General features: G+C 54.9%; 1 protein-coding gene across 1 annotated transcript in view; it reads right to left on the reverse strand.

Annotated features, from left to right (window-relative positions):
* Window positions 1–12518, reverse strand: part of COL22A1 (collagen type XXII alpha 1 chain) — a 259389-nt gene that overhangs the window by 106274 nt on the left and 140597 nt on the right. Inside the window, exons 24-28 of the mRNA XM_078441921.2 lie at window positions 8002–8055; window positions 7279–7332; window positions 5079–5132; window positions 4082–4135; window positions 452–496 (exon numbers count right to left, since the gene is read on the reverse strand). Of these exons, the coding sequence (XP_078298047.2) occupies window positions 452–496; window positions 4082–4135; window positions 5079–5132; window positions 7279–7332; window positions 8002–8055 (261 nt within the window). The remainder of the gene's footprint in view (window positions 1–451; window positions 497–4081; window positions 4136–5078; window positions 5133–7278; window positions 7333–8001; window positions 8056–12518) is intronic.

The raw sequence follows: 12518 nt of genomic DNA on the forward strand, positions 1-12518 counted from the left end.
GAAGGGAAGAAAAGGAAGAAAGTGAAAAAAGAAAGGAAGGAAGAAGAAAGAAAGAAAGAAAGAAAGAAAGAAAGAAAGAAAGAAAGAAAGAAAGAAAAGGAAGGGAAGAAAGGAAGGGAAGGGAAGGGAAGGAAGGAAGGAATGAAGTAAAGAAGGAAGGAAGAAAAAAAAGAAAGGAAGGAAGGAAGGAAGAAAGGAGGAAGGGAAGGAAAGGTAGGAAGGAAGGAAAGAAGGAAGAAAGAAAGAAAGGAAGGAAGGAGGAAGGGAAGGAAAGAGAAGGAAAGGAAAGGAAGGAAGGAAAGAAGGAAGGAAGAAAAAAGAAAGAGAAAGAAAGGAAGGAAGGGAAGGAAGGGAAGGAAGGGAAGGAAGGAAGGAATGAAGGAAGGAGGAAGGAAGAAAGAGAAAGAAAGAAAGAAAGAAAGAAAAGAAAGAAAAGAAAGAAAAAACAGACCTTGTCTCCAGGTCGGCCTGCCAGGCCCTGCTCCCCAACTTCACCCTGGAGACAGAATAACAGACACGCCGTCACGTCCCACAGACATTTGCAGAGATGGTGGTCATTCCCCCGCTGGCCCCACACGTTCACAGCAGCATCTCTGGATTCTCAGGCAGCGCATAGCAGGGTTACGGCCCGCGCTCTATGCAGCCGCGCAGGCTGTGGAAACCCAAGCACCCAGCCTCTCCGGAGGGAGGCCTTCCACACTCCCTCATAACGTCTTTCACTTCCCCCAGAGAGAACCCCTGCTAGAATCTTGGATCGTCCCGACAGAGTTTACGCAGGTGAACCCATTCATCCTGAATCGAAAAGCCTACAATTCAGAACAATGAGGGGCCAAAATCAGGGACTCATAGGTCCGTCCAGCTCTGAGCTGTGCTAACTGTAGGGGAGCCCAGGCCCCACGCTGGGTCCAGCGATGAGGGAGAAGCCGTTGATGAACACGTCCATGCTCACCACTGTCTTCTGGTTGCCGTTCAGACAGGCAGCCCCAGGGTTGGAGGTGGGTCAGAGCTTTCTTTGCTAGCTCCCATGCTCGGTTACAATAAAACCAAGTCTTGGGTGAAATTCTGGTAAACCAGAAAGCAGCCCCCCAAACAGTTACACACTGGTTCCAGCAGATGGGATGACGTTTAGTCCTCAGCCATTAGGTTCCTAATTAGCATTTTGCGGTGGGTTGAAGAAGGAGCCACAGGCCCAGAGGGGACTGTTCCCTGATCCCAACGCATCCAGATGCTGTGTTTCCCTATAAATCACTGACTCAAATCTGTGCGTGTGTGTGCTGGTGGGGAGGGACTGTAATTTCTAACCAACAATGTGTCTTGAGAACCACTCTGGACAATTTCTGACACCCATTATGCTATCAGCGTAGATTTCCATAAGGAAACGTGGTTTTCTGATAAGTGAACGGGCACATGAATGAATGAATGAGTGGATTTCCATGCCCATCATGGTCTCCCCTGCAGCTACACCAGACTCAGTTCGTAGGGAAGACCTCCACCATCCCCTCGTCTCAGAGAAGAAGGTAAGAAAAAGAAAAAAGTAACCCAAAACACTGTTCAGCATTAAACAACACAGCAATACCTGATGCGGAAGGTCTGGTGCCAGCAGGGGAACTCACACTGGAGTCGGCACAGAGAAACTCTCCCCACGCTCCCATCCCCCGACTTCCCGGTGTTTACAGGCACCATCAGCGAGAACCGCGCTGCCCGAGATTGTGCAAATACCTGCCACTCAAACGTTCACTTTAAATCTACCAGGACGGCAACAGCCTCGCTGTGGGAATTGCTTCTCACATGCCGAGGAAGGCACTGAGGGTCTGGGTTTGCTTACAAGACGTCTTCAAGGGCTTTGGAAGCGCTTCCTGAATCCGTGCCGTGAGCTCGAAGTCAAAGGCACAATGGACGGAGGACTGGGCAGCATCTTGAATTCTTGACGTGAACCCGAAAGGTCGATCCTGCAAGCCAGGGCTGTCCCCTGACAGACACATGAGCCCGCCGTCCACCGCTTATCCGGAATCTCCTCGGAAGATTTTAATCTTCGGTTGGCATTTTGTCAAAATGAAGTTAACAAGACCCCAGGCCAGATCCTCTCTGAGGCTACCCAGGACGTTGTAGAAAGTACAAAAACTGCACACATTCATAGTTTTGAACTTCCCAGAGAAGTGTTTTAAACATTTTGCACTAGAAATTGTGCAAAACCAACACGTGAGCTGGCGAAGTAGGCCTGGCTGTTTGAATCTTCCAGTTAGTGACCACGAGAAACCAAAAACACGCAGGCAGAGAGACCACAGAAGTCCCTGAAGGCGCCTCTCTGAGCTCATCCCAGCACTTCCCGTGATGTGATCGATGGCCACCTTCTGGGGACCCGCGTGCACAGGGGAGAGACTGCATCCGAAGCCCAGTGGACAGAGTGTGGGAATTCACACGTGTAAGCTCGGGAGGGCTCACCGATTTACAAAGTTGGGAAAACACAACACTGAAGTATGGTTCACAGCACACGATCTGCCAGGTCAAGCCAGCAAACCTGAGCGTTTTAAGTCCTTTCTGGAAAAGGGTAGAATTTCAGCCAAACACCGAAAGGTGTTTTTAAGACCATGACATTCACCCCACACAGCCACCTCGGGGCGTGCATGGACACAACGCAGCAGATGACTTATGATATTTCAGGGATTTGGGGAATCGTTGCAAGCACATTGTTTAAATGCAAATGTTGCTTCTTAAAGTACGAAGGAGTACCGTCTTGTGAGTGGTAACAGGACAGCTCACAGGGGCATGAGGGTGGAGTCCTTGGAGTCTGGAATCCAGACAACAGGAGGTTTCCTGGTGGACCTCGGGAGGTTCTGTCCACATCTGAGCACGTGGGTATGCTTGACGTAGCCAGGTGCTTTCTAACCTGCTTTTTCTCCTCTGGCTTCTTTTGGTCTTCTAGAGAACGGCCACTTTATGAAAAAGCAAAGCAACGCCAGGGGCCCCGCATCTGGCCCAAGAACACCTTCCCCGGCCAGCAGGGTGATCGGGGTCCTGCCTTCCAGAGGGCAGCTGTAGAGTCCGGGCCACTCCTGTGCTCTTGCTGGGCTGAGGTGACCTCCATCCTCCATGCAGAAAACACTTACTGAGCACCTGCCAAATGCCTGACCCTAGCTGGGAACGGGCGAGCAGAGGGGACAAAGACCCAGTCACAGTTGCTGCCCTCAACTAGCTCATAGCCCAGCGAAGTGCAGGTGGGAGGGGCAGGGGCAGTGCCCAGGGCAATCTCTTGTCTCTACAGACTCCCCTAGAGCCAAAGTACCTGCACCTGCACACCACACATGCACCCCACATACACACACTGACACATCTCTCTCTCTCTCTCTCTCTCTCTCTCTCTCTCTCACACACACACACACACACACACACACACACACACACACACACGCCACATGGTCTGTGCTCACTGCATTCAGAGCCCAGGCCAAATCTGAGATGTTGAGCTTTGGTCCTTGAGACAAAAGGAGACTCTAGCCCAAGAGGTGGGGCTCCAAGGGCCAGCCATCCAAACACAGCACCTGGGGTCCCCATTCCCACAGGAGATGCCCTGTCCAAAGACACGGGAAGTGGCCTCTGCCTCCCCCACAGACCCCGACATGCAGGAACCATGGAGCAGGGGGTGAGGGTGGGAGGTGGGGACTGGATGCCACAGACCGCATCAGCCAGGAGTAGGGGCCAGGCTTTAGGGAGCTCTGGAAGGACACCAGAGCCCCAGGAGGAGGAGAGGGGGGAGGAGGGAGACAGACAGACAGACAGAGAGAAGCCCTTCTTGTTCCTCACTGCCAGGTGAGCTGGACAGTGATGAGTTCTTCTTAAGGCCACAGCTCTCCTTGAGACCCCTCAGCTACAGGTCCCCCTAGGAACCCGCTTGGCCCTCCTCCCTCTGTCCTAGGTGTGGTGTGGTCATTCCCGCTGCCTGTGTCTGTCCCTGTGGGGCCCGAGCCCCGGGGGCCACCAGACCCCAACTGCCAGACCACTCACACCGTCAACTGTGGTTCACACACAGCCTAAACACCCCATTCCGAAGAGCCCACTGGCGGGGAGGAGGCGGGGTCCATACCCTGGGGCCGGGGTTTCCAGGCAGACCGTCTTCCCCTCTCTCTCCTGGCTGCCCCTGTAAGGAATGCAGAGAGAGGTTGGCAGGAGAGGGCCAGGCTCGGGGGACACACTCAGTGCTAGTCACCGTCTGGTTCAGGAGGAGAACCACTCGTACTGGGGTGGCAGCTTGTACAACCTCTCTGATTCCACATTCCAGGCCTCTGCTTTGGGTTTGTTTTTACAGAAACATAACTGGGTAGAAAACTGTGCTTTTCTCTCACTGAGAGACTTGGGAGCACGGAAGAGGTCACATGAGCGATTCTGAGACTGCAAGATCATCGGTTAGCCCCTTCCTCCGTCGTGAAAACCAAGGGAGAAAGACGGAGAATATTTACGTGAAATACCCATGGAATGAAGTTAAATGCATGCTTATTCTGCATTTGGTCAGGAAAAAGTGGAGGTTGTAAGGTACTTAATGAAAAGGATGAAGGATGCTCCCGTGATATCGAAAGGCCGCATTTCGCGGATGGTTACGGGCATACGCGCTGAGCCTACGTGTGTTTGGTGGGAAGGAATCAAATTCGCTGGCGCAAATATTCACGCTGTGCTCTCGTAACTGTTCACCTGCAGCGTGCGAACGGGGGACTTGCTTCCCAAATTTATGATATTAACCTCTGACTCTTTTCCTAATGTTCCTACCATGATGAGCCGCACCAGAATATTTTTAAAATTAAAGTCTCTTAGGTTACGAGTATCCCAACCTTGTCCCTCCCCGCCAACACAGACGTATTCCGAACACGTTCGTGGGAAAGCCCGAGGCTTCCACATGCTTCTGTCTGGCTCAGTCACCTAAGCAGAAGTGAAGGACTTTCCCACGTCTGACCTGGTGAGCCCCAACATTCCCGAGTCCTGATCCAGGCCCCAAGCCATCGGTGTATTTTAGAATTTACCAGCAATCCAACATCCCTTTCCGCCTGCGTTTTGGGCCCCAAACTCCGGCCACCCCCGTGCACACCAACCTCGGGTCCCGGCAGGCCTGGGGCTCCCTTCTGTCCGTCCTTTCCAGGTGGGCCCTGGTCAAGAGTGAAAAAGAGCAAAATAAGACGCATGTTTTGGGAGAATGCACCGAGTGGCTCTTGGCCAGCCGCTGGGGGCCACCCCGCCTCCTCAGGGGGGCTCTCTTGCCAGTGCGCCGCCGTCTCTGTGGGGCCAGGCTGGCCTACACTCGCCTGATGAGGGAGACGGCCCTCACCCTCTGGCCAGCATCCGGGGTCCGGCCACTCTGGACGTGCGTGGTGGGCGAGAGGGGGCCGACGGTCCTTCACTACCTCTGCTTTCTGCTTCCCTCTCTCTCTGGGAAATCTCCACCAACATGTCCCCCCTTCCCAGTCTCCCGGCCTGGCATTCACCAACTCCGCCTTATGCTTTCTAAGGGCCACACTGAGGGGCTCTGTGTCCTCTCCTCCCTACAGGCTGCCTCCTCCCCCATCCTGTCCGACAGGACAGCTGGTGTTACAGGCACAGGGACAAAGAGTCCCAAGGGCTGAGGGGTGGACTCCAGGCCCCGCCCTGGTGATGGGGACACGTGGGTTTTTAACGCCCCGCTGCCTGGCTCCGCCTTCTGCTATTTAAGAATTGTTTGCTCTTCTGATTTTCCTTGAGCCTTGAGTGGCGGGCCAGGTACACACACACCCCCATGACAGAGGGAAATCCTTTCCCCTCAAGATGACATTTTACATGTCATTACTTTGACAGCTGTAAGTGCTATTCAAAAATGATTATTATTTTAGGAAACCTGGTCATTATTCCACCAAGAGGTCTCCTGACACCCAAATTAAGATTCCCCTATTTCCTGGCATCTCTAGTCTGGGCTGGCAGCCTATTGGGAGGGCAGCCCCGCCTCCCCAGAGCAGGGGTCGCAGGAGTCAAGGCCCTTGGAAGGGCAGGAGGGGAGTTCACCTGGCCTCCGTGGAAGTATGAGCTCACTGAGGAGCAAACACTGAATCCAGAAGTAGCACCCCAAACTCTCAGTGGCCACAACCTCCCCCCTCGACACCCTCCATGCCTTCAAATACTTTTTCCCCTGCCTACGACTCTCTCCCCTCTTCTGAACGTTCACACCAACACACATACTTTTTGACGAACCCATTAGATCAGGTGGGATTGTTAACGTATTTGAGCTTTCAGGGGACACCGCCACGTGAGGAAAAAGTCCACTGGTGACGCTGCCATTAACTGTGTGTTCGTGAATGTTTGCCGGTCACGCTGCAACGGAGCAGGTGTTCTAGGTGTGGATCAGTTCACCCCCGAGTGTGCATCACACCCCTGCATGGACGGCCCACATCGTAGGGGAGTCAGCAGAGCTGAGAACACGGACATCCCAGCCATCACGGTCCCTGCTGCCTGGGGGACCTCCATCCACAGCCACCGACGGACCTGCCAAAGGTCCAAGGGGCACTGCCGCCAGGTGCTACGCCATCTGATTCGGCTCCATCACCTTTGCTCTGTGTCCGGATCCCCTCCAGGGCTGTGGGTTCTGCTGGCTTCCCCACCCACCGGCCCACGAGAGAGAGAGAGAGAAAACTGCTTGTAAGGAAATCCCTTCCAGTGGAGCTGAGGCCTCCCTGAGGGTCCTCTACGGGTCTATGAGGATGATCGTGCCGTCACAAGGTGTCACAGGCTCACAGGCCACACCTACCACGGGGCGCTGAGGAGCTCAGGGCCAGAACTAGGAGATACACCCAGCTTTAATGGCACACCCGTTACAGGAGTGAAGATGTTAAGGTTTCTGAGCCCCATCCTCAGGGCTTAAAAGGCAGGAGGGAGCCTCCAGATCCCCAGGATCTTCTGAGTTTGGGAGTGAGGAAGGGCAGTCAGGATGAGGACAGGAAGCGTTCAGCCACTGTCTTTATTTATGTTCCCCCCGGCAGGTATCTCTTAGGGACAAGAAGTCACTTTAAACAGCCTTCAGGAGCCTCCAGGTAATGAGAAGAAAGGTGGTGGCCTGGGGAGAGGGAGCCCCAATCTGTACCCTGGCTGGGAGACCCTGGGGCCGCAATCCCAGGAGACTGAGTTCGTGGAAGGCACCACAGCAGGAAGGGGCCAGGGGAGGAAAGGGCGCAGCAACTGGCCAGCAGACCTGGAGGCACCCAGCCATCCCAGCATAGCCCAATGGAATCCAGGGAAGCGTGGGGGCAGGGACGACCCTGGGGAACTCACCGCCTGCCCGGGGTGCCCAGGTTTTCCTGGGAAGCCGATCTCTCCAGGTAAACCCTGAGAAGGGAACCACATGGGAGTCGTTAGTCTGGCCTCTCTGGAGCATCAGAGCCTTTCCCCAGTGCCTCTCCTGGCCGGGCCCCAGGCGCCTGGCTCTGATAAGGATGAACAAGGCTGCATGGACTTCAGGGCATCTGAGCATCCTTAGTGCGGGCCACTGTGAAACACACAATCGTCACACCGTGTCTGGCCTGCAGTCAGAAGCCCACATTGGCTCTTACCAGGTGGGAGGGGTGGAAAGGCCTCGCTGGTTGCTGGGCCGGCCCCACCCCCACCCTCCGCCTACAGGGGCATTTTCCCTGCTGCACAGCAAGTGTGTGTGGGGAGCGTGTTGACCTGTGTCTACCCCAGCCCTCTGGCTGCCTCAGCACCAAATCACAAACTAGTAAAAGGCACCCGAATGGGTACCCCCACACTAACATACCTCCATCCATGTGTCTGTCTCTAGAAGCAGCCAACCAATGTGCTCCAAGAGCTCAAGAGGTATTTCTAGACTAATCTAAGGGTCTGAAAGCACAGAGGCTGGGGTCCTCCTTGTTTATGCCTTTGCTCTCCTCTTTGATGAAGGACAAACAGATGGCCACACATAAAGATGCTCCTGGTTCCCATGGGCCATGAACTCTGTACCTAAGCGCCCCTGTAGGGGAAAATCAAAGCCAGTCTTACCGGGGGGCCTCCGGGTCCAGGGGGACCGGGGACGCCAGGTGGTCCTGGAGGGCCCTGGAAAGAAAAAGTAAAATGTGGGTGACAATCTTGCATGGAGCAGTCTCCTGGTGACGATATCCTTTGAGAGGGGAGGAGGGAAGGGGACACAGTGACCAGCTGTCTTAGTAATGCTTTAGTCTTCAAACAAACAAAGAACAAAAGCAAAAAAGAAAAGGTCTGAAATAAAATTTGCAAAATGTTGACATCTGTTACATTTGGGGCGATGGGTATATAACTATTATATTATCTATTCTATCTCAAGCACTTGAGCATTTAAAATAAACACATGAACGCACTTGCACGCTTCTACGTACACACGCAGTGGGTCAAGCCATTACCGAAGGTCTTGAAGGACGGTGGTTCCCAAGCACCAGTCAGCATGGAATCACCAAGGGTGGGTGACATGGGCCTCCTGTCCCAGCCCCTCCCCCCGATTCCGTAGGTCTGGGGTGGGGTACTCGTGAAAGCTCTCCCCACAATTCTCTGCAGACCAGTCTGGACACCCACTCTCCAGCTTCCATTCTCCATTCCCTCGCTTACACTTGGGACACCTGTGGCCAGGAGCAGACGCAGGGAGGGAAGTGCTCCACAAGCAGAACAGAATCACAAGCCAGGGCTCCAGCCTGGATTAATTGCTCCCTCCTCCATGCTCAAGGCCAGTGTAACCATGTCCGTCGGACTCACATGCCCTCTGAGGCAGAGGCCCCTCTTGCTCCCTCTGCATCTCTCACAGGGACCACTGCAGGACGTGGCATACAGCAGGTGCTCAATAAATGCTTGAAGAAGTCTACTGAATTTAAGGGGCACTAAGAAGAGGGGCCTGTGCATCCAGGGAGAATGATGCCATACCGCCACTAGATGGCGATAAATACTAACAAATGGCAAGGGCTGCCGCTCCCGTGGACTGTTCCCTTTCCTGCCACTGGGGGCGCACGCGAGTCAGCAATGGGCACAGAAACGGAATTTTTGGTGCATCGGCACCTAGCTGTCCCTGTACCTGCTCAGTCGTGGTGTGTCTTTGCGGGTGGCATCTACTTTGGTTGGGAGATGTGTGCTTGGAGCAGACACAACTGAGGGGCCCAGCAGAGCGGGATGGTGGCCTGGGCAGGGTCCTCCCTGCAGGATGAGGGCCGGGGAAGAGCACCGAGAAGGCTCGTGGCCCCACCCCTACAGCCATTCAGACCCAACACCCGGCTGAGCCAATTCAGCTCCGCTCGCCTCTTGGCCAAGCAAGAGTCCTGCAGGTGACTGTCCCAGGACCACCCTCCAGAAGGCACGTTCCAGGTGACCCTGCTTCAGCATGACCTCTGGGGTTCTCACGCCCCCTCACCACCAGCACACAGCTTCTCTGAGGCCCCTCCTGACCCCACATAGCACCCGCCTCTGCTCGAAATCTGGACACGTTAGTCTTCTTCCCTCCTTACACACCAGGGGCAGTGATGGCCCCTGGAGCATTTCGTGCTCTTTCAAACATTCCAGAAAGTTCCAGAAAACTGGCCTCCTGATGAGCTCATTCCTCTGATCCTGTGTCCCCTTCCACCTTTGTGTCTTGCAAACCCCCTCAGGATGCTGCTGTCCCACAGAGTGTTGGAGTAAGAGGATTGTTCGTGATCTACTGGAAATTAAACCTCCTTATTTGACAATAATGAAAACTGAGACCCAGAGAGGGTAAGCACCCCTGCTAAAGCCACACAGCCATCATCTCCAGAGGATCCTTGACAGGCTGGCTGCTGCAGAGTCACCCAGAAAGCTTGTCATAGAGTATGTGGGCCCCTTGTTTGGACTCTGAGACAGGTCTGGGCCAAGCCCAAGGGGACAGTGACTTTGGAAACACTCTCCCAGTAACCCTGAAGAGCTGCCATGTCTGGGAATCACACTCCATGTTCACCGTAATGGTGAAAATACCAGCAGCACAAGGAGAGAAGCAGGGATCCATAGGAGGAGAAAGCAGAAAACGGAAGTGGAAGAAGGGCCTAGGGAGGGGCCACTCCCGCTCGGTGTTCCCTCTGCCCTGCACTTTACACACTGTATCTCGTTTCCGTCCTCCAGGAATCCTACGAAGTGGGTCTGTTCCACCGTACTTTATACAGGAAGAACAGGACCTTGGGAGGGAAAGTGACAGGAGACAAAGCCGGCATTCAGATGTGAGGACCCTGGTTCCGTCATCCCTCCTCCCTGTACCCACCCCTGCAAAGTGTCTGCACAGCTTGGGGATGCGGGTCTGAGCCCTCGGTTCCAACCCCAGTCACCCCTTGGATGGTGTTCTCCTGAAAGACTGTGTGCGTTAAGTGGGACCAGAACTTTCCATACAGGCTCAACTGGGTCTGTTCCACCTCCTTTGTAGGGACCCACAGCACCTGGTTCACTGCTGTGCACACAGTAGGGGCTTAATAACAACCTGTTTGAGGTTGCACACTCAGGTAAAAGAGCAAAATCCTACACAGTAATTAAACTCTATAGTAGCCACTTGGAGAGACAGAGAAGCCGGAAGCAGTGGGCATGGCTGACAGAGGGTCTGGGGACCCATTTCCAGCAGGGAAGGGGGTGGGCCACTGGCCCCAGCCTCCTCTCACTGACAAGGAGCATCTTGTGTGTACAGATGAGAAACACGTGGTGGGGAGAGGGGACAGCAGTCAGGACGGAATGCCAGCCAGCCAGCCGCTGGTGCCCCATGGACGCTGCTCGGAGGGCCTCACCATGCCTTCAACAGCCATGCAGGGACACGCGGCTCTTCTCAGAGCTGCCGCCTGGCCTCGGCTCTAATGTCCACATTCTGGAAGGGTTGCGATCAGCCTCCTCCAGGGGCCCAGACACCTCACGCAGAGCAGACGTCCATTCTGGCGGAAACTGAGATGGTTTTGGATATAGCCTCTGGTGAGCCACAGGGTCAGTGGGGCAGGAGCTGGGCCTGGGGAGGACCTGGGCATAGGCCAGGGATGGCCATTCATACCTTAATATATATGGCCCCATGGTCCCCATCTATTTCAAGTCCCTGCATTTGGGGTCCTGTTAATCCTTGAGGAAGCAAATGGAACCCATACCTGCTAGCTCCCAGCCATACGGCAAGTTCCTTTCTTTAGAAGGTCCAGCACCCTGGTCTCTAAGGTGGGATCCTGAGGCCTACACTGCTCAAGATCAAACAAGGTAAGGCAAGACCAGGAGCCCAGCGCCACCCCATGGCTGGGAGTTTTATTACTATCTTGGCCTCCTGCCTGGGCACCAGCCCCAGTACAAAAGTCTGAGTCAGTGTGAAGGGCTAGTCAGATGGTGGCAGGGCCCCTCGGGGAGAACAGGGTTGAGGTGTGGCAGTGGTCCCCACCTGGGCTTTAGCCGTGGAGACAGCAAGAACTGGTCTGACTCGGGGTATGTTTTGAAGGCAGAGTGGGCGAGATTTAACAACAGTTAGGGGTGTGACAGGAAAAGGTAGGTCGAGGACCCGACTGTGCTTGCCCAACACAGGCGGGTAGGTGTGGCGCCACTGCCCAGATGGGGAGCACTGGGGAGGAGCACAGCGGAGGAGAAGGCAGCCTCGGTAGTTCTTTAGGAGGACGTTAGGTGTGTGAGGCTGGGCAGCACCCCAGTGGAGCCTCCGTGCAGCAGGGACCCAGGGGAGTCTTGTGGGGGCGCCGAGATCTGTGCATGGTCTGTGCCCGGAGGGTGGACAGAACCGGGGCCCTGCATGAGATCCCGCGAGAGGCGGCAGATGGAACCCTCTGGTTCTTTCAGGACATAGAAAGACGAGGAGGTAACAGGCAGGCCCAGACCCAGCAGCAGGACTGCAGGAGGAGAACAAGGTGTGAGCTGCCAGAAACCGGAAGGAGAGCCATCATCTGGGAGGTGGAACTGACCTCTCCTTGGCCAGCTGTCAGGCAGCCCTGGCCCGGACAGGAGCTGGGTCGGTGGCGAGTCGAGAGGAACGCGGACGCGCATGAACTCAGGAGACGGGGAGTCGCGTGAGGAAGTCGACCTGACGGTGACTCAGGAAGGGCCGCTTGGAAAACCACTACTCATGTCCCTTCTTCGGGAAACCATGGGAGGTGTCCTAGACCCGCACAGGGTTTCTGACCGAGGGCAGAACTTCCAGTCTGCTATTTGTTTTAGTCTTCACTGGAGCACCTGGGTGGCCCGGTCGGTTGAGCCTCCGCCTTCGGCTCAGGTCACGATCTCACGGTCCGTGGGATCGAGCCCCGCGGCAGGCTCTGCGCTGACGGCTCGGAGCCTGGAGCCCGCTTCCGATTCTGTGTCTCCCTCTCTTCCTGCCCCTCCTCCACTCGCACTCTGTCTGTGTCTCTCAAAAATAAATAAATATTTTAAAACTTTTAAAAAATGTTGTATTTATTTATTTTGAGAGCAAGAGAGAGCGCACACTAGCAGAGGAAGGGCAGAGAGAGAGGGAGAGAGAGGATCCCAAGCAGGTTCCATGCTCAGTGCAGAGCCCGATACAGGGCTCAAACCTACGAACCACAAGATCATGACCT

The sequence above is a fragment of the Panthera onca genome, chromosome F2, assembly GCF_046562875.1.
Source record: "Panthera onca isolate mPanOnc1 chromosome F2, mPanOnc1 haplotype 2, whole genome shotgun sequence".
Lineage (NCBI taxonomy): Eukaryota > Metazoa > Chordata > Mammalia > Carnivora > Felidae > Panthera > Panthera onca.